Consider the following 18,428-nt stretch of genomic DNA (forward strand, 5'->3'; position numbering starts at 1 on the left):
TAGTTATTTTTTTTACTTTACTCATTGGAATTGAGAATATACTGTTGATTTTCTTTTTGGCCATGAATTTTTTTTTCGACCATAAAAATTTTAAATACAATTTAAAATTTCATGATATGAAATTTTAATTATTGACGATTATTTTTTATGCTTCGATTATCATATTATTTTATCGTTATTATAATTTGTTAATACTTCTTCCAATATTTGCTGTGTTTCCTTTTTTTATGTTCTTTTATAAATTGAGATTTTATGAATTGAAATATTAAAAATATAACTTTTCTATCTTCATAAGTTGAAGAAATAATTTTGCAATACACACTATTTTTTCATATTTTATATACGAAATTTCACTAGGTAAATTGTTATTTTTGGTATAAATCTTCTTGTTTTGGAAGTATTATATATATCTTCAATAATGAAGTAATCTATCTGTTTTAATATATTTTTTATTTCTAGAGTTTATTTTAAGAAAACGTTTCTTATTGCTTTAGAATATAACTCTTTAATTTTAAGTTTTCATATAATATTATTTAAGACCATATAATTATAGACATATTGATTCTGATTTCTTTATTTAAAATCATAAATTTTATAAATATTTTTTATTAAATTTTTATATTAAATTAAAATTAGATAATCAAATTAAAATAGATAAGGTAATAACACTAGAATTATTCATTAAAGTGACATCATATAACGAAGTTGGTTTCAACTTTATTTATGGGCTATTATTTTATTAATTTTAATTAAATATTTTATTCGTAAAATAAGAAAAAGAAAAGAAGTTAGTTATCAACAGTTGCTAAATTAATATTATGTAAATGAAATTAACAATTGTTTATGTGGTATTAATTAGCTGTGATTTTGCTATTAGAATCAGATAAACAATCAAAATGGATTTGTCAAATCAGAGACAGCTAATAAATTATTTTATTAGGATGAAAAAAATATATTTTTTTTCCAATTCAATGTCATTGTAGACCATAGTGTTTAATTAATTTCCTTATTTATTCTATTACTATCTTTATTTTATTATTGTTTTGCTTATATAATATAGAGTTATGGACCATGAAGGTATTAATTAAAATAATAAAAGAAGTTTGAGGAGATGTCAATGCAAAAGTAAAAAAAAATTCACTTAGTATTCGATATTGATATTAAAGTCTGGTTAAATTTAAATTCATATATTATATAATCTATTTTTAAAATCGACACACTTAAATATAATTTTACTATTAAAACGAAAGAAATTTCAATCACTTCGCACAAAATGCGATATTGCTATGAAGTATTCAAAATAATTATTTATAGAAAATGATTAATTGTTTGTTACAAATAACCCACGTTACAAAATCTTTATATTATTGATTAAAGTTGTTTAATTTTTTATTTTTTAAAATAATTTGAGGAAAAAAAAAGATGTAATAAGAACCAACCTACAAGTTTGACTTAGAGACATGTTACTAAGTAATTAATGAGATCAAGATGCAATCAAGTGCTTAACAATAATTTAAACCTAATTAACTAATTCAACTTACTCTTAACAACTACAATGAAAAAAAAACTTATTTAGGAAAAAAATAGACTCTATAATTAGATGAACTAAAAGAAGATTTTGAAAATAAAGTGCATTTTTGGAAGTTCATATTTCATTTTTTTCCTAATAAAAATTACAACCTCCTTATTAATTGATTTAAATAATACAACAAAATTTACTCTATCAACTAAACTATAGATTCACTTTGACACAATATTTTCCTTCAAATAAATATATGACTTTTTTTTCCTATATTAAAACACTTTCACAATCACAGGTTCAAAATTTAAATTTAATAAATTTCAATAATTATTTTAAATTAACATATAAATATAAAATCTAAACATATACTAAATTCAAGTAAATCATAAGTTAAAAACACATAAATATTTATTAATTTTACGAAATACCTGTTACCCTGATATGATATTATAGTTTTAACTAGATAATCTTTTAGACAATGGTCTATTATTAAAAAATAAATAAATTATTACTCCATTATGATTTTAAAAATACAAAAAATAATTTTAGCTGGTGTGGGGTTTCATATTATGAGCTGGATCCACACTCAATGGAAAAGACCCCACAATAATTTATTACTATAAAAAAATTATTGTTATTATTATTTTTAAAAAATATATGGTAGTAAACTATTTTTTATTTTTAATAATATAACCAAGATAAACCAAAAAATAAAAAATAAATAAAAAATTGACAACTCCAAGCACAAACACCCATGTTCTTCATACCAAAAAAAATTAGTATATATATATATATAAATTTATTAATTCTCATCCTCTTGTTACCTCTTTTTGTTCTTCTCTTCTTCTTAGAGCCAAAAATAAAAATAAAAAAATTAAAATTTATTTAAAATTTATATAAAAATCTCCTTGTCTCTCTCTTGAATTTTTTTTTTCAATATGATTCCTTATGGATGTACCAATTAAGATATGTACTACTAACTTTTAAGATACTTTTGTTCTTGTTTTTGGGTATTTTTTATTTTTTTAACTTTATTTTTATGTAAATTTGTTGAAAAAATTTCAAAATTTTGAAGAAAGTATGAATCTTGGTGTTGGGTCAGTGGTGAAAACTATGTCTGGTGCTAGTTGTAGTGTTTCTTGGAAATCCGGTGGTAGTGATAAAGTTTCCGACCAGTTTCCGGCAGGTTTAAGAGTACTTGTTGTAGATGATGATCCTACTTGTTTAAGGATCTTGGAGAAGATGCTTAGGAATTGTCACTATGAAGGTACTAAAAAAAAATCATTTTTTTTATGTTGTGTAGATTATGTGTTTTGTAAATCAAGAATGGTGCTTTAGATGTTCTTTTCAAGAGTTGACCTTCTTATTGGTGCTTGTTTGGTAGTAAAGTTTAAATCTTTGATGTTTTTTTGGCTTTTTTATGTTGAGTTTGAGTATGATTGATGTGTAGAATTTGATTTTTATGAGATTTGGAAATGATAAGTTAGGAATTCATGATGGAAAGACTGGATCTCATATGGAAACTTCTCTTTTTGCTTCTTAGTTTATTAAAGTTGATGTGTTTCTGTTGTTCCTTGGTGGATGTGTTTTTTTAAAGTTAATTTAGTTGGTTTCTTTGGATTTGAATGATAGGATTAACTAATAGAGAGTATGATTAATGTATAAGATTTGATTTTTCATGAGATTTGGAAATGATGAGTTGGAATTTTATGATTGAAAGAAGAGTTCTTTTTTGGTTCTCCTATTGACCTTCTCTTTGTGTTCCTTAGTTTATTGAAGTTCGAGTCTTTGTTGTTCGTTTTATCGTTCTATGTTGAATCTGAGCTAGTGGAGAGGACAGTGGATGTGTTTTTTTGCTTAATTTGGTTGGTTTCTTTGGATTTGAAGGATAGGATAAATCAATAGAGAATATGATTGATGTATAGGATTTGATTTTCATGAGATTTGGAAATGATAAGTTGGAATTTTATGATTTTTTTTGGTTCTCCTATTGACCTTCTCTTTATGTTCCTTAGTTTATTGAAGTTCGAGTCTTTGTTGTTCGTTTTATCGTTTTATGTTGAATTTGAGCTAGTGGGGAGGATAGTGGATGTGTTTTTTACTTAATTTGGTTGGTTTCTTTGGATTTGAAGGATAGAATAAATCAATAGAGAGTATGATTTATGTATAGGATTTGATTTTCATGAGATTTGGAAATGATAAGTTGGGAATTCATGATTGAAAGAAGAACTCTTTTTGGATCTCGTATTGACTTTCTCTTGGTGCTCCTTGGTTTATTAAAATCCATGTTCTTCTTTTTCTTGTTTTATGTTGAATTTGAGTTTTGCAGAGGATAGACGACGTGTTTTTGTGCTTATTTAGGTTGGTTTCTTTGGAGTGCAAAGGCGTGTAGGATTAAGGATTGGATAAATCAATAAAGAGTATGATTGATATAAGATTTGATTTTCACGAGTTTGGGAAATGATAGGTTGGGAAATTTCATGAAGAAAGAAGTTTTGTTTGTTGGATCTCCTATTTACATGTTTATTAGGAATCTTAACTTCCTCAATTAACTTTTAGGGGTCATTTGGTATGAGGGATAATAATCTCGAGATAAAATGCAAGATTATCTTGTGTTTGGTTAGGGGTCCGGGATTATATAGTATAATGATGGGAGTTAGTCCAAACGACCCCTTAGGGTCAAGTCAAGTTACTTCATTTATGACCTTGGTCTGAAATAGTGTGTTTCAGGCTTCTGAGAACTTGTTGTTTTTTGTTGTTATTGTCTAATTTGTTTCTGCTCACAATTCATTCTAATTTTATGATTCTTCCAGTCACAAAGTCTAATCGAGCGGAGCTTGCATTATCAATGCTCCGAGAAAACAGAAATGGTTTTGACATCGTTATAAGTGATGTACACATGCCAGACATGGATGGTTTCAAACTTCTTGAGCATGTTGGTCTGGAAATGGACCTGCCTGTTATAAGTGAGTATCTCGTTTCCTTTAGTTAAAACTGTATTATTAATTTTTCAAGTTTTGGAACTGCTGAATGCTGATAGCGTACTAAGTGATGGTATCTGATCTCCAATTTGTCATTGGCTAGTGATGTCTGCGGATGACAGTAAGGATGTCGTTATGAAAGGTGTTACTCATGGTGCATGTGATTATCTGATCAAACCGGTGCGTATTGAGGCTTTGAAGAACATTTGGCAGCATGTGATTCGTAAAAAGAAGCACGAATGGAAGGACAGAGATTTTGATCAATCAACAAGCGTGGAAGATGGAGATCAACAGCAGAAACCTCCAGAAGATGTTGATTATTCATCTTCAGCTAATGAAGGGAACTGGAAAAGCTCAAAGAGAAGAAAGGAGGAGGAAGATGAAACTGAAGAAAGGGATGATTCATCTACATTAAAGAAGCCACGTGTGGTTTGGTCGGTGGAGCTTCATCAACAGTTTGTACAAGCTGTCAACCAACTTGGAATTGACAGTATGCTTCTCTAGCCTATTTCTTTACCTTAATATTTCTATGTGCTTCTATATTGCTTGGAACTTGGGGTATTTCAGGTCTAGGGGAGTATATGCCTATTTATGATCTTTAAAACCAGAAAGGAGTTCTTCCTAGCTCCGCTAACCTTGTGGCTTGACCAACTTGATATACTTCCTCCGTTTTAATTTGTTTCTTTGGTTTGACTTGGCACGTAGTTTGAAAAAGAAAAGAAGATTCTCTAATCTTGTGGTCGTAAGAAGACTTTCTAAACTCGTGTGGAAAGTTGAAATCAAACAACATACCCATAGTCATCCCACAAGGTGGGATTGAGAAGGGTAGAGTGTATGTAGACCTTACCATTACCTTGGAAGGTAGATAGGTTGTTTCTGATAGACCCTCGACTCAAGGAAAAGCATGTCAAAGAAATAATGGAGGTGAAGAACTCATGGAAAAATCCTATAGTTGCAAAAAAAAAAGAAAGAGACATTCTTTTTTAAACGGACGAAAAAGGGAAGTATGAACAAATTGAAATAGATGGAGTACTATTTTGCTAATGTTCTGTCTTTTCTTACATTACCAGTTTCAGAAAAAAAAAGTAATTCTTTTCTTTTCTTTCTTTTTTTGGATTTTTGGTGTTCATACCTGCTACCTCTACTAGCACAAGTACCGTGTTACTCTGCTCACCACGGTTTAGGTACATGTTAAGATTTTACCTAGTGTTTTGCGTCTCTACTGGGATTTGAACCCTAGTTTTATTGCAGTTCCTTTTTACTCTCAACCATCGCCGATAAAATAAAATGATCAAGATTCTATAATTCCTGGATATGATTGGAGGTTGTTTGACTTGGTGGTATCGGTAGTTGGTATCACAAGATTAACGTTCATTTCATTTCTCTTGGGTGGCCTTAATATTTGATAGTTCTCTAAATTTTTGCGTGAGGTTCAGTTCAACATATACAACTTTTCTTCAACCAAATTGCTTAGTCTAACTGTATTGCATTGTCTATTACCTTAGAAATGGGTTCTGCTGAATAAGAAAAGATTGTTTGCCTATATTCTAGATACTAACTCGTATATTCTTCGTTGCTGATTCTGGCTATGATTTCAGAGGCTGTTCCCAAGAAAATTCTCGAGCTGATGAATGTTCCTGGGCTAACCAGAGAAAATGTTGCTAGCCACCTACAGGTCTTGAGCAACTTTACTTCTTCAGTTTTCAAGAATATATGGTTTCATGCACAATTAGTTGATAAGTGGAAGACTTCATGTTTGGTTTGCAACATGTAGTTGATAATATTTCTTAAGTTTCTTAGTGAAGTGCTTATTGGTGGTAATCATGTACTGCAGAAATATCGGCTGTACCTAAGGAGGTTGAGCGGTGTATCACAGCATCAGAATGGACTGAATAACTCGTTCATGGGGCACCCGGAAGCAACATATGGGACAATGACTTCTTTCAATGGGCTAGAGCTTCAAGCTTTAGCTGCCACCGGTCAACTACCCGCACAAAGTCTTGCTACCCTCCAGGCGGCTGCATTAGGTAGGTCTGCGACAAAATCTGCCATATCGATGCCTCTGGTAGATCAAAGAAACCTTTTCAGCTTTGAAAATCCAAAGTTAAGATTTTCCGAGGGACAACAACCATTAAATAATAGCAATAAGCAAATTAACTTGCTTCATGGGATCCCAACTACCATGGAACCGAAGCAGCTGGCTGATTTGCACCAGTCCTCACAGTCCTTTGTGGCTATGAATATGCAAGGGAATGCTAGAATGCAACAAAACAACGCTCTACTAATGCATATGTCTCAACAACAACAACAATCTTCTAGGGCTCAAATGCTAAATGAAACCAATAATGGTCAAGTTTCACGGCCACCATTGTCCATGTCACAACCTGCTGCAGTCTTATCACGAAATAGCATTGTTGACAACGTACGAGGGCCAATATACAATCCAGTCTCCCAAACATCTTCAATGGTAGATTTCTCCCTGAATCAAACTACAGAGTTGCAAAACAACAGTTTTCCTCTTGTGAGTAGTAATTCAGGGATGTCAACTCTGACATCTAAAAGATTGCTTCAGGAAGAAGTTAACTCTGATATTAAAGGATCTAGAGGATTCCCTCCTGGTTACGATATATTTGAAGAGTTGCATCAACAAAAAACGCAGGATTGGGGTTTACCGAATATCGGATCAAACTTCGGTGCCTCTGATCATTCGAGTATACCAGGAACTCTAGATGTCTCACCGTCCATGTTAGTTCAACAAGGTATTTCTTCAATGAAGAAGAATGGACAAAATGGAATTGCTCCTATGGGTGGACCGCAACTTAACCTATTTTCTGGCGGAAATTTGCTTCCTGTTAAAGCTGAACAACTTCCTGATACGAGCTATCAAAATACATTTTTCCCAGAGCAATTTGGACAGGATGATCTCATGAGTGCCCTTCTGAAGCAGGTTAGTTCGTGTTCTTATCCGTAGTGTAGCTTGCTTCAGAATCTTGGTTTTACTGATGCCATTCTAATATTTGCTAATTTGCATTTTATGAAATTTCCAACAGCAAGAAAGTGTCGGACAAGTTGAAACTGAATTTGGCTTTGATGGATATTCACCATTGGACAATCTTCCTGTGTAAGACGCGAAAAGAGCATAGTTGCTGTAAGCTTACGCTTTGTAACATATAATTCAGAGTCACTAGTGTACATAGTTGTTTTTGCAGCTGAAACATTGATTTCTGTGAACAAAAACGATGGAGTTTAAGCTCGTCATTCAATTCTTGATGTTGGATTCTCGTCTGGCTGCATCATCCGGTCTGATTCTTGATTATTGTGGAATTAGACAGCATTTATGAAGGGTAATTTGTGTATGATACTTCTGCATGGTATCGCAAAGGCGTACATGCAAAGTTTTGACTTCTATATAGCTAGGTGAAATTTAGGACAATTTGCACATCCTAGAAGTTATTTTGTGCTGTTTGTGGGATGCAACGCGTTTGGCGTAATGATTCTCTTTAAACGTTCGAGTTATTTACTAACTGCAATAACCCTGTGTCATTTCTTCTATTTCACTTTCTGGAGTTGATCTTGATGTACAGACTAAATTTGGATTGCCACAATCTGCAAGTGTATGAGATTCTTTTAGTTGCTCATTCAGCTGATCTTTTCTTTTTTTGCTTACTTTCTTAGTTATATGAGTTGTTGATTTGAGAGGTATATTTTCTTTAAAAAGCTTGGCTTTCAACCTTTGATTCAGCTAATAAAACTACAGAATGTGTTTTGATTTATTTACTACTGTTTTATGTGTTGTTGCTATGTTTTTATCTGAATGTGAAGGGGGAGTCATAAATCAACGGTAAAATTATCATATATAGATCACAGGTTTGAGCTATGGAAGTAGCCATTAGTGCTTGCATTAGGGTAGACCATCTAATATTACAGCCCAAACTAGTGGCGGATCCGTTTTTTTCATTAAGGTGATTCAAAATGTAAAGAAATAGACACGAACTAGTTGAAGCTATTGAAAGCAACATACTATAATAGAATATGCACTAACCTTACGTAACGAGGTTTTCGATAGACTCTCGGCTAGGCAATCTCCTAACCACTAAATGAAAGGGATAAAAATGGCTTTATCCTAATTTTGAGGATAAAAATGACTTCTAGGTAGGGTAATATATGTAGAAAATACTTGGGGAAACTACTTATTGTATCAAACATATTAAGGTTGTTGCCATGTAATGAACATTAAGAAATAATTTCATCAATCAAGTCATCATCAAGATAAGAAAATAATTTCATAAATGAACTAAAATAGTAGTATAAAATTAATGAAATGAAAACATAGAGCTCTCCTCAACTTTCTATCTACTCATAGTCTTCCAAATCGAATTAGCACTTCTCAAATCAAGCTAGTCTTCTCCGAGCTAAAACATTCAACCGACCCACAAAGTACTACTTTTACTGCCAAGAGTACAACATTTCTCGTTCTTTCTTTCCTTGTCGATTTTCATCCTTCCATGAGTATAAAAAGAGCCACAAGAAAGAGCCATCAACAGGAATGCTGCTTGTTCTACTTCTCCGAGCTTTCTCTTCTGAGTAGATCTTGATCTTGGTCTCTGCATAACGACTTCTTCTTTACCAAAAGGAAGTAATTTCTTTTTCAACGAAGAAGAAACAATGTTCTTCACAAAATTACTGCTTTTACTATCATCACTGTTGCTGCTGCTGCTACAACTTTGGTTCAAATGGTGCTGTACTTCAATGTTTTTATGTCCAACCACCACTGATTTCTTTGATTTCTTCTCTTCGTTGTTCAACCCGAGAAAGGCTCTTCTCTTTTTCCTACTTTTGATCCCACAAGCATTACACAGTGACTGCATTCAATCATCAAAAAATCAAAAACTCAAATGGTGTTCATTTTATATATTGAACTATTACTCCACCTTCCCATTTCATGCAACACGTTGTCATTTTAATCCGTTCTAAAGATCATATTTTACTTCTAACGGAGAGTTATTACAACCACGAATGTTTAACGAGGCATATGCAACATTGCAGCACCGATTCCATGATCATCTAAACCCAATACTTTAGATACGGAGCGTAACTTTGTGTAAAAATACACTCAAATTGCAACGAATAATAGATATAAACAACTCATAATCATATAACACAACAATCTTTCTTTCTTAAACCATGTCCCAAATAAACGATGTACTTTTCGACTATATTACATTGTGCGACTACACTGGATATGCTATTGTTATTCTATGGTGTTCAATCAAATTTGAATCAACATATACACAACTTATACGAACTTGTAATTCTATAACATGATTTATTCTTCTTTTAATCGAAAAAACAGATCAATGTTTGACTTGAAGTCGTAAATTAGACAGTAGTACTAACCTTGGGACCAGCAGGTCCACCTCTCCAAAGAGGTGTTTTTGTGGTACCGCAATCAGCACAAGTCTTGACGTTACTTTGGCTAGTTTCTGGTGAAGTAACTCCGCTACTCATTTCTTCAGATCCTAAACCCTGCTGCAACACAAGAAACAATTCAAATCAAACACTAATAAAATTCACAGAAACCCCCCTACTGAACTAAGCAACAAGAACAATGTAGCTAATCAGAAGATCCAACTGAATGATTACAATTGAGAAAATTTCTCCACCAGTTACACAAAACCCATTACAGAGAACAAGCTAAAGTAACCCAAAACAAGATCAATCACACTTCATTTAGACATTGATCAAGTAAAATGACTCAAAACTAAGCTCAATCACACTTGATTTTGACCTAATAAGAAGAAGTAAAGGTAGTGATTTATCACTCAGATCCACCATTTTGGATCAATCACCTAATCAGAAAAATCCAAACTTCACAAGTAATCACACAAGACAAGACCCAAAACAAGCTAGATTTAAACCTAATAAGAGGTTAAGGTAGTGATTCATCACTTAGATCCACCATTTTTTATCACCTTTTTCAGAACAATCTCAACGAAATGAGTAAACACAACCAGCAATCACACAAGACCCACAACAGAAAACCACTAAAAAAACACACAAAAACAAGGTGAATAACTCTTCATTTTCGACCTCAACTGAATGATCACACTGAACCAACAATTACACAACCCCCCATTTAACAAATCGGCTAAAATGACCCAAAACAAACTGAATCACACTTGATTTAGACCTAATAAGAAAAGGGTAACTAACGATCACTTACTTTATCACTTAGATCCACCATTTTCGATCACTTTTTCAGAAGAATCACAATGTAAAAACTCCACCAGCAATTACTCAATAACCCACCAAAAACACCCAAAAAAAGCTCAATCAAACTGGATTTTTGAGCTCTATCAAGTAGATAGAACAACAATAAGAAACCCCACCACTCAAAAAATCAAAAACGAAGAAGAAATTTGAGCTTAGTTTATAGATAAGAGAAGAAGAGTGATAGTGGCGGAAAAAATATGGAATCTGTGGTTTATAAGGGAGTTGTATACGAAAAAAACCCTAGGTGCGCGGGAGTGTGAAAAGACGAAAATACCCTTTTCGGACAATTTTTTTTTACCCGCCAAAAAATATTATAATATAACTGAAAATGGCGCCATTAAAATTTGTTTTTTTTGTATTTTTGGGGAATAGAAACAATTTCATTTTTTGCCGCTTTATTAAAAAAGAAAAAAAGATTTGGAATTTTTAAAATAAATTAATTTCAATGTTTTAATGGAGAAGGGTAGTGTGGACTTTTTATTTATATATAATATTCTCTCCGTCTCTAATTACTTGTCCGATTTTCCTTTTATAGTTGTCCATTTGACAAATCAAGAAAGAACAATTTATTTTACCTGTTATACCTTCAATTAAATGACTAGTTATCTTGAAAAATATATAATAAAAAAATTCCACTTCATAATTAATAAGGGTAAAATCGTAAACTCAATATTTCATTTATTATTTTCTTAATAGGTGTGTCAATTCAAAAGTGGACAAATAAAAAGGGACGGAGGGAGTATAATTTTGAGTAAATAATGATTTTACTATTAATATTATGTTGGTTTAATATTAGTACACATAACTCTATTTAACTTAATATTATGCAAATATTAAAGGATAAACTATAAGTTATACATTTCGTTCGTTTTAATTTATTCGTATGATATTGAGAAGTAGTTTAGTGTTTGAAATTAGTTTTGAATGTTTCTCTTTTATTTTTGAACTCTAACTTTTCACCTAACATGTTTAATATTATAAAATCTACTTATTTTTAAATTAAGTATATTATAGGATTTAAAAAGAAAATCATATCAAATCAAAACGAATTAAATTAAATAAAATAGATGTATTCATGTAAGATACATGTTCACATGACTCTAAGGGCAGATGTAATTTTATAGTATAGGTTTTATTTGAATTCTATATTTTCTACGTAGAATATAAATGTATGTGTAATAATTTATTAAAATTTGCAAGAGGTAATAGGCATGAATCAATGATTTCAAAATTTTAATAGGTTCAATATGAAAAACATTAAAGATTGAATTAATAGAGTTTAAATGATGAATTTGTCTACTGTATGACCTAATAATTTCTATTTAGACCTTCATATGTACTGAGTAATTTACAAAATACTTATAAAACATCAGTAATTATTACTATGAAGATTCACTTGAAATTGTTATAAAGATACATAAACTTTAAATCTTAAATCTATCTGCGAGACATAATCACTTATAATTACAAAAAAATAGTTGCACATATTGTTCTAGATCATGAAAAAAAAGGAAAAGGAATGAAGTCTTTTTAATATAATTGTTAAAATTAAAACAAATAAATAATGTTTGGAAAATAGGGGGCGTTTAATAAGGTCAAGAAGAAGAAAATCATCCTCCATTTTTTTCTTTTTAAAAAATATTTTGGATATTTTTTTTATTTCTTTTATTCTTTTTATTGAATATAATAATGCACATTAAACTTGTATTTTCGTACATGACATTAACATTTTGTTTGGATGATTGTTACCCATTGTTTCATAATGTATTGTATTATATTGAACTCTATTGTACTGTATTGTGTGGTAGATAAAATGTTTGGCTAGACTGTATTGTTTATTCGTTTTTAATAACTTTGTAGTTGTTTGGTTTGATTGTATCGTACTGTATTGTAATTTATAAATTTATAAAAATATCCTTAATTAACCTAGGGTAGGAGGTTAAACTAGATTTAAATAATTAAGGTAAATGGTAAAATAGTATTTTGAAATATTATATAAAGATATAATTGAAAAAAGAAATAAAGTAACAATGGGAACACACCAAATTGGTTGTTTCATAAAATAGGGGTTTTCATTGTTACGTAACAACGAAATTTAACAATACTGTACAATACATTTTAAATAACAATCAAAACAAACATTATAGGTACATTTAACGATACAATACAATACAATAGATAATAATGATTCAAACATAGTGTAAGTGAATTTATGTTTCTAACGATGTTTTTAGAAGTGCATGATTGAAACTTAAAAAAAAAGAAGCTGAAATTGATATCAAATTTCATCATATTCTTATAATTATTTTTACATTCGATATAATAATATATATTGATATCGTTATTTTAGAATCTATTCGAATTAATTATTAGGAAGAATGGACTCAAATGTCATAAAATATGCTTGGGAGTATTCCACTAATGGGACAAATAAACAATAATGGTTGAAATAAAAACTTAGGAAAATTATTTCGAAAGGAACGACGAGAAACAAAATAGGAAATCACTTAAGAATTTAATTTGTTACTAATCTTTAAAGTACGAAAAAAAAATAAAATACTATTCAATTTACGCCACCAAAGGTTGTGTGTAGACTCGTGGGAATGATCGAGTTGATTGGTCATGTAATTTTTCAGTCGATTTATTATACTAAACTTGTTTAGTATAATTTATTTTTGATGTATGATTTACGAATTACTGTGTGAATCGCACACATATCTAAAGAATAGCAATTACGATTTTTCTGATAAAAATAAATATTGTGAATACATGACGGGTGAAGGGTTTGCCAATTAGTGGTAAGGAGTAATTGGTGTGGCTAACTCCTCCTTGTATTTTATGATACTCCTTCGGTCTAAATTTGATTCGACGCATGAAAGAAAAAATGACAGAAATCATGCTTTTGAGTTATGTTATTATCATTATCCTCTATCAGTTTTATAAATTCTCAAAATTTCTCATTTTCGCGCATCAGATTAATGTATCATGTATGAAATGTAATGTATCTCGCACATCAGACTAATGTATCATGTATAAACTATACATCAGATTGGTGTATCATGTACAAAATGTAATGTATCTTATTTAACGATTAATGTATCAACGCTTATACTATTGTATTAGTTTGAGGAATTTCTGTATTATAAACTTGTAAAGGACAAATGGTAATTTGACCTTGTGACATCTGTCCTTTGCCCTAAATAAAATGGTAATTGTATAGTAATACTCCTATTATTAAGTCATTTAAACATTGAAAAATGAATAATATTTAATAATGAAGCTAAAATAATAAAATTGATTTTGTAAAAGTAAAAATAAACATCTATTTTTGATATAGTAAACGATGCACAATGCTAAAAGAAAAAAAAAGGAAAAATTCTCACATTTCTACCACTTATTATGATGAAATATTGCACACAAATCCCTTAACTACAATAAACAATTTAGCACTATATATTAATATATTATAATATAATAATAATAATAATAACACAAAAACCCTACCACGTTGAGCTACTCAAAACCATTCATAAAAAACTTATCACAATTTTTTGTTAGCTAGACATTAAATTTCATTCAACCAAACGCACCTACATACAACATATCAACAAGCCCCAAAGAATTACAACAACAACAAAAGGAGATCCCCTCAAACAAATTTAATCCGTGACGGAGTCAGAAATTCTAAGGGTCAGAATAAAAAAAATTGCAAAAACGCCACATATGAAATTTGAACATGCAACCTAAAACAATTTCAAACCGACCCTATTTGCACACACAACATAACAACAAATTGAACTCCTTTCGATACATGTAAGCTCTGACACTCATGAACCCTAAATAGAGAGTAAAAAGACAGTTCATTGCACTAAGCTCCTGCTATGTGCAGAGTCCACAGAAAAAGATTGTCGAACCACAAAAGGTCTATTGTACGCAGACTTACCGTGCAATATTATACTTCTAATACTTGAGTCTTTTGTTGTGAGGTTGACTACATTTTGAGAAGAAATTTGCAAGAATTGCAAAGAAGGCACCAATGCAACACAAGATCCATGTCAAAAACAGCACAATCCAATCCTTCAATTTCTTCTTTGGCTGATGATTTCTATCAGATTGCATTAGTGATCTATACACAGCTTCAGTTAGGGCAAATGCTGTTACTGGATCTGATTCATCTGGTAATATTCCCTGCTCAGTCAAACACGCTATATCGTAGACCCCTGTTGTCTCCGGTATACCTAGAAATTCGCATATTTTCAGCCGGCTATTGATCCTCTCCTCCGTGCTAATCGTGTCACCGTGTGTCAAGATTAGCAATGGATTCTCATCTAATTGAAAAACAACAAAAAACAATAGGTTATACATAACTATAGAGCAGATTCAGATTCAGATTCAGATTCAACCAAATGTGTAAACACTACATGTTGTAGACATACATTTGTTTATTCTGTAAACAATTCAGAAACATAATATTTTATCGTTGCGATTCGTAGCTGTCCTATACAAGAATCTTTCAGTAATTAATGTGTAAACACCATTTGAAGAATCTGGCACGCACTCAAACAACATTTCTGAAGAATTCGAACAACATATAGGATTTAGGCAGAGTTTTTGCGAATCTGTCAATGTTGCTTGAACGGTCACACCTCTATTTCAACATGAATCCGACAACATTTTTGAAAAATACGAACCAAAGTTTAAAAAAACGAACTTACTTGATTTCCTTATAGAAGAATTGTTGAAAAGGCTCTTCAAGGCGACTACGTCCTTCAAATCTCCAGAGTTAAAAGCTTTGTTAATCTCTGATAAATCAGCCACAATTATTGCACAATCAACATCCCTCTTAGTGTACCTTTTATTTGAAATCTTATTATTATTGTTATAATCATCGTGTCGAAAACAAGGTTGATTATGTCGAACGCCACGTGTCATCCATGTAGAAACTTCATCTAATCCCTCAATCATATCATTAGTATCTAATCCCCTTGTATCATACACACAAAATCCACTTCTCATTGATCTCAACACATTGTGTTCTTCCAAAAACATAGTTGTATAGTGTGAATTCCCACCTATATATAACAAGATTTTCAACAAAGTGTCAAAGGGTCGATAATCAGAGACGGATTCAGAATTTTAAGTCAGCATACAAAAGAATACCTCCACTATACATTATCATATACGAATCTTGTTTTATAATTTTTTTGAAACACACATACATATGAGTTTTAGCTAACATGATAATTGAGACTATTGAGACTGAAATCATTTGGTATCTAAAACTCACTTAGCTCGATTAAGTAATACAAATTCGTACATCATAGAGCCTAATTATAAACTTAAAGAAAGAACCGTTCAATACATGATTTCCTTTCATTTTCGGGACTCAAACTCGAGACATTACTCAATGGGCCCTCCAATTGGTGGAGTTCATAAATTTTTCACAGCACAACCAAATGATGTATACATTTATTAAATTAGCCAACACCTCTACCTTCCTTGACAGCAAGATAATGGACCATCTTCATACCTGTGATTAAATGTGGTAACCCTCCACCCCACCCCACCCCACCCACCCAACCAATCTGAATTAATGCCAATTAACCTAAAGTATTAATTTAGTTACCCCTGAACTATTCGAAATAGGCAAAAATGTTCACAAAATTAGTTCATTTTATATTGTTTCGGAACAACCACTAAAACGAAGGATATTTTTGAGCCAAAAACATAACATAGGGTAAATTTGACCAATTATCACTCTCTAATATCTATTTCAAGACTTAACAAAGCGCTCGCGGATCCACTTGTCCAGAAATAGCACAATAAAAGCTCTTTTCAAAACGTAGAACTAGTGAAATTCAAACAAACGAGCACTACCACATTCCATTCAAAAGAGGTGAAACCACTAGACTACAATAGCTTGTTGTGTTAAGCATATCCAAAATATGTTATTTAATCATTTCGTGTATATTTTACTTGTATATATGATTTTTTTTTTCTAATGAAAGGTGTCCAATTGAACACTCTCACCACCATGTGACCAAAAGTTACTGAATTCACGTAAACCCGTAGCTAAAAAAGGTGGTACTATAGAGAAGAGAATAATGAGTGAACATACTTGATGTTTGAGCAAAAGGGATGAGACCAGATCTACCAAGAACACTATACATGTAATTAATAAGTGAACTTTTTCCAGAAGCAGATAATCCAACTAGTAAAATTGTGATCACTGGTGGTATTTCCATATCTTCCTTCTTTATCCCTCCTATTGGTAACCAAAAATCCCCTGCCCTGCAATAACATTTACTCCATGTCATTAGAAATTCAACAGGTAGTTGACTTTCAAAATAAAAAATATCGAAAAACCAAACAGAAAAACTCAGAAGTACTAGTAATGTTTTACCTGTAACTAATAAGTTTGTGTCTAAGATCTTCAAGTCCTTCAGTAGAAATAAAAGCTAATCTCTCCATTTCTCTAAGGATTTTAAGCCTTGGTGTGAGTTTTGATAGATCAGAAATGTCAATTTTAAGATGACCATTTTCATCAAAATCTTGTGGTGTTCTCCACCATAAAGTGGCTGTTTTTGGCAATGAATCACTTTGTTCTTCATCACTAAATGAAATATTTCTCATCTTTTTTTTTTTTTTTGAAAAAGTAAAAAAACTTTTTTTGAAGATTTGTAAAAGATGGAGAATTGAATTAGTTGAGGGATTATGTGTGTTTTTATGGATCCAAGGATTTATTTGGGACAAAATTACAAAAATGGTCCTTTATGTTTAGTGGTAGGTTCAAAGTAGTTTATCAAATATATATAATATCAAATATATACATTTGAGTAATATTTGTCTTTTAAGAATATCAAAAGGAAAATGTATAGAGTATTTTTAGACTATAATCGAAATTTTAACGATATAAATTGACTAAAACTAAGGTTCTATAATCTATTACCTTTAAATATATTTTTGTATATAATTTTATACATCTTTTTTATATACGTGGCATTCAAATACTTTCCACATGCCTCAACTGCGTAGAGTCATGAAGGGTGTATGTAGGGGTGTGCATTCAATTTTTCGTTTCGTTTTTATACTATTCAGTTTGAGTTTTCATTTTGTGGTTTTAAAGAAGTGTAACCCAATTCGAACCAAAATAAATTCGGTTTGACTTGATTTTTCTCTTTTTAGTTTGAATTTTTTCGATTTGGTTAATCGGTTATGTCAATAATTAGAAACATATGCAATTTAAAAAAAAAAAAAATATATATATATATATATATATATTTAAATATAAATTAGAAGTAAAACATAAAACACAATACTTAAAAGTATATCAATTATAGATGACCAAACATAAGAAAATAAACTAAATCATAATGAAAATAACTAAAAGGGGACAAAAGTGGTTAATATTAACTTAATTCTATATATATATATATATATATATATATATATATAAAATTCAGTTTATTTGGTTTTCGGTTTTCATTTTTCTAAATTCGAAACCAAACCAAACAAAGTAAATTATAAATCCAAAACCAAACAAAGAATACAAAAAATCAATCCAAATTAGAATTCGGTTTGATTTGGTGTAGTTTTTCGGTTTAATCCAAATAGTGCACACCCCTAATATCACGTAAGTCAAAAGGTATATA

General features: G+C 30.8%; 3 protein-coding genes across 5 annotated transcripts; 1 reads left to right on the forward strand and 2 right to left on the reverse strand.

Annotated features, from left to right (window-relative positions):
* Positions 1 to 2,250: 2,250 nt before the first annotated feature.
* On the forward strand, positions 2,251 to 8,145 carry LOC107020353 (two-component response regulator ARR1-like). Of its 2 annotated transcripts, XM_027916915.1 has the most exons (7): positions 2,251 to 2,789; positions 4,336 to 4,488; positions 4,607 to 4,993; positions 6,102 to 6,178; positions 6,338 to 7,450; positions 7,554 to 7,624; positions 7,713 to 8,145. In XM_027916915.1, exons 1-7 carry the CDS (start codon positions 2,603 to 2,605, stop codon positions 7,714 to 7,716), a joined length of 1,992 nt encoding a protein of 663 aa, XP_027772716.1. In that variant the 5' UTR covers positions 2,251 to 2,602; the 3' UTR covers positions 7,717 to 8,145. The 2 variants fall into 2 exon arrangements, with proteins under 2 accessions (XP_027772716.1, XP_015076165.1); XM_015220679.1 differs by having other exon boundaries at positions 7,554 to 8,145.
* Positions 8,146 to 8,727: 582 nt separating this feature from the next.
* LOC107020354 (GATA transcription factor 15-like) lies at positions 8,728 to 10,968 on the reverse strand. Of its 2 annotated transcripts, none has more exons than XM_015220681.2 (3): positions 10,727 to 10,968; positions 9,901 to 10,029; positions 8,728 to 9,365 (listed from the first exon to the last, which is right to left on the reverse strand). In XM_015220681.2, the coding sequence occupies exons 1-3, from the start codon at positions 10,745 to 10,747 to the stop codon at positions 8,925 to 8,927; spliced, it is 591 nt and encodes a 196-aa protein (XP_015076167.1). In that variant the 5' UTR covers positions 10,748 to 10,968; the 3' UTR covers positions 8,728 to 8,924. The 2 variants fall into 2 exon arrangements, with proteins under 2 accessions (XP_015076167.1, XP_015076166.1); XM_015220680.2 differs by having other exon boundaries at positions 9,901 to 10,032.
* Positions 10,969 to 14,284: 3,316 nt separating this feature from the next.
* Positions 14,285 to 17,510, reverse strand: LOC107020859. The gene is made up of 4 exons (XM_015221378.2): positions 17,180 to 17,510; positions 16,895 to 17,067; positions 15,492 to 15,848; positions 14,285 to 15,104 (listed from the first exon to the last, which is right to left on the reverse strand). The coding sequence occupies exons 1-4, from the start codon at positions 17,407 to 17,409 to the stop codon at positions 14,737 to 14,739; spliced, it is 1,128 nt and encodes a 375-aa protein (XP_015076864.1). The 5' UTR covers positions 17,410 to 17,510; the 3' UTR covers positions 14,285 to 14,736.
* Positions 17,511 to 18,428: the final 918 nt, after the last annotated feature.

Source organism: Solanum pennellii, chromosome 5 (assembly GCF_001406875.1).
Source record: "Solanum pennellii chromosome 5, SPENNV200".
Taxonomy (NCBI): domain Eukaryota; kingdom Viridiplantae; phylum Streptophyta; class Magnoliopsida; order Solanales; family Solanaceae; genus Solanum; species Solanum pennellii.

What these genes read in the sequence shown, in the direction of transcription:
- LOC107020353 (XM_015220679.1), top strand. Translation starts at nt 2,603, where the DNA reads ATGAATCTTGGTGTTGGGTCAGTGGTGAAAACTATGTCTGGTGCTAGT. An exon ending in CAACCAACTTGGAATTGACA is followed by an intron (nt 4,994 to 6,101) that starts GTATGCTTCTCT and finishes CTATGATTTCAG; the next exon opens with AGGCTGTTCCCAAGAAAATT. An exon ending in TGAGTGCCCTTCTGAAGCAG is followed by an intron (nt 7,451 to 7,553) that starts GTTAGTTCGTGT and finishes AATTTCCAACAG; the next exon opens with CAAGAAAGTGTCGGACAAGT.
- LOC107020354 (XM_015220680.2), bottom strand. Translation starts at nt 10,747, where the DNA reads ATGGTGGATCTAAGTGATAAA. An exon ending in TGGTGGATCTAAGTGATAAA is followed by an intron (nt 10,033 to 10,726) that starts GTAAGTGATCGT and finishes CTTGTGTTGCAG; the next exon opens with CAGGGTTTAGGATCTGAAGA. An exon ending in GTGGACCTGCTGGTCCCAAG is followed by an intron (nt 9,366 to 9,900) that starts GTTAGTACTACT and finishes GATTGAATGCAG; the next exon opens with TCACTGTGTAATGCTTGTGG.
- LOC107020859 (XM_015221378.2), bottom strand. Translation starts at nt 17,409, where the DNA reads ATGAGAAATATTTCATTTAGTGATGAAGAACAAAGTGATTCATTGCCA. An exon ending in CCCTTTTGCTCAAACATCAA is followed by an intron (nt 15,849 to 16,894) that starts GTATGTTCACTC and finishes TGTTATATATAG; the next exon opens with GTGGGAATTCACACTATACA. An exon ending in TTCTTCTATAAGGAAATCAA is followed by an intron (nt 15,105 to 15,491) that starts GTAAGTTCGTTT and finishes TTTTTCAATTAG; the next exon opens with ATGAGAATCCATTGCTAATC.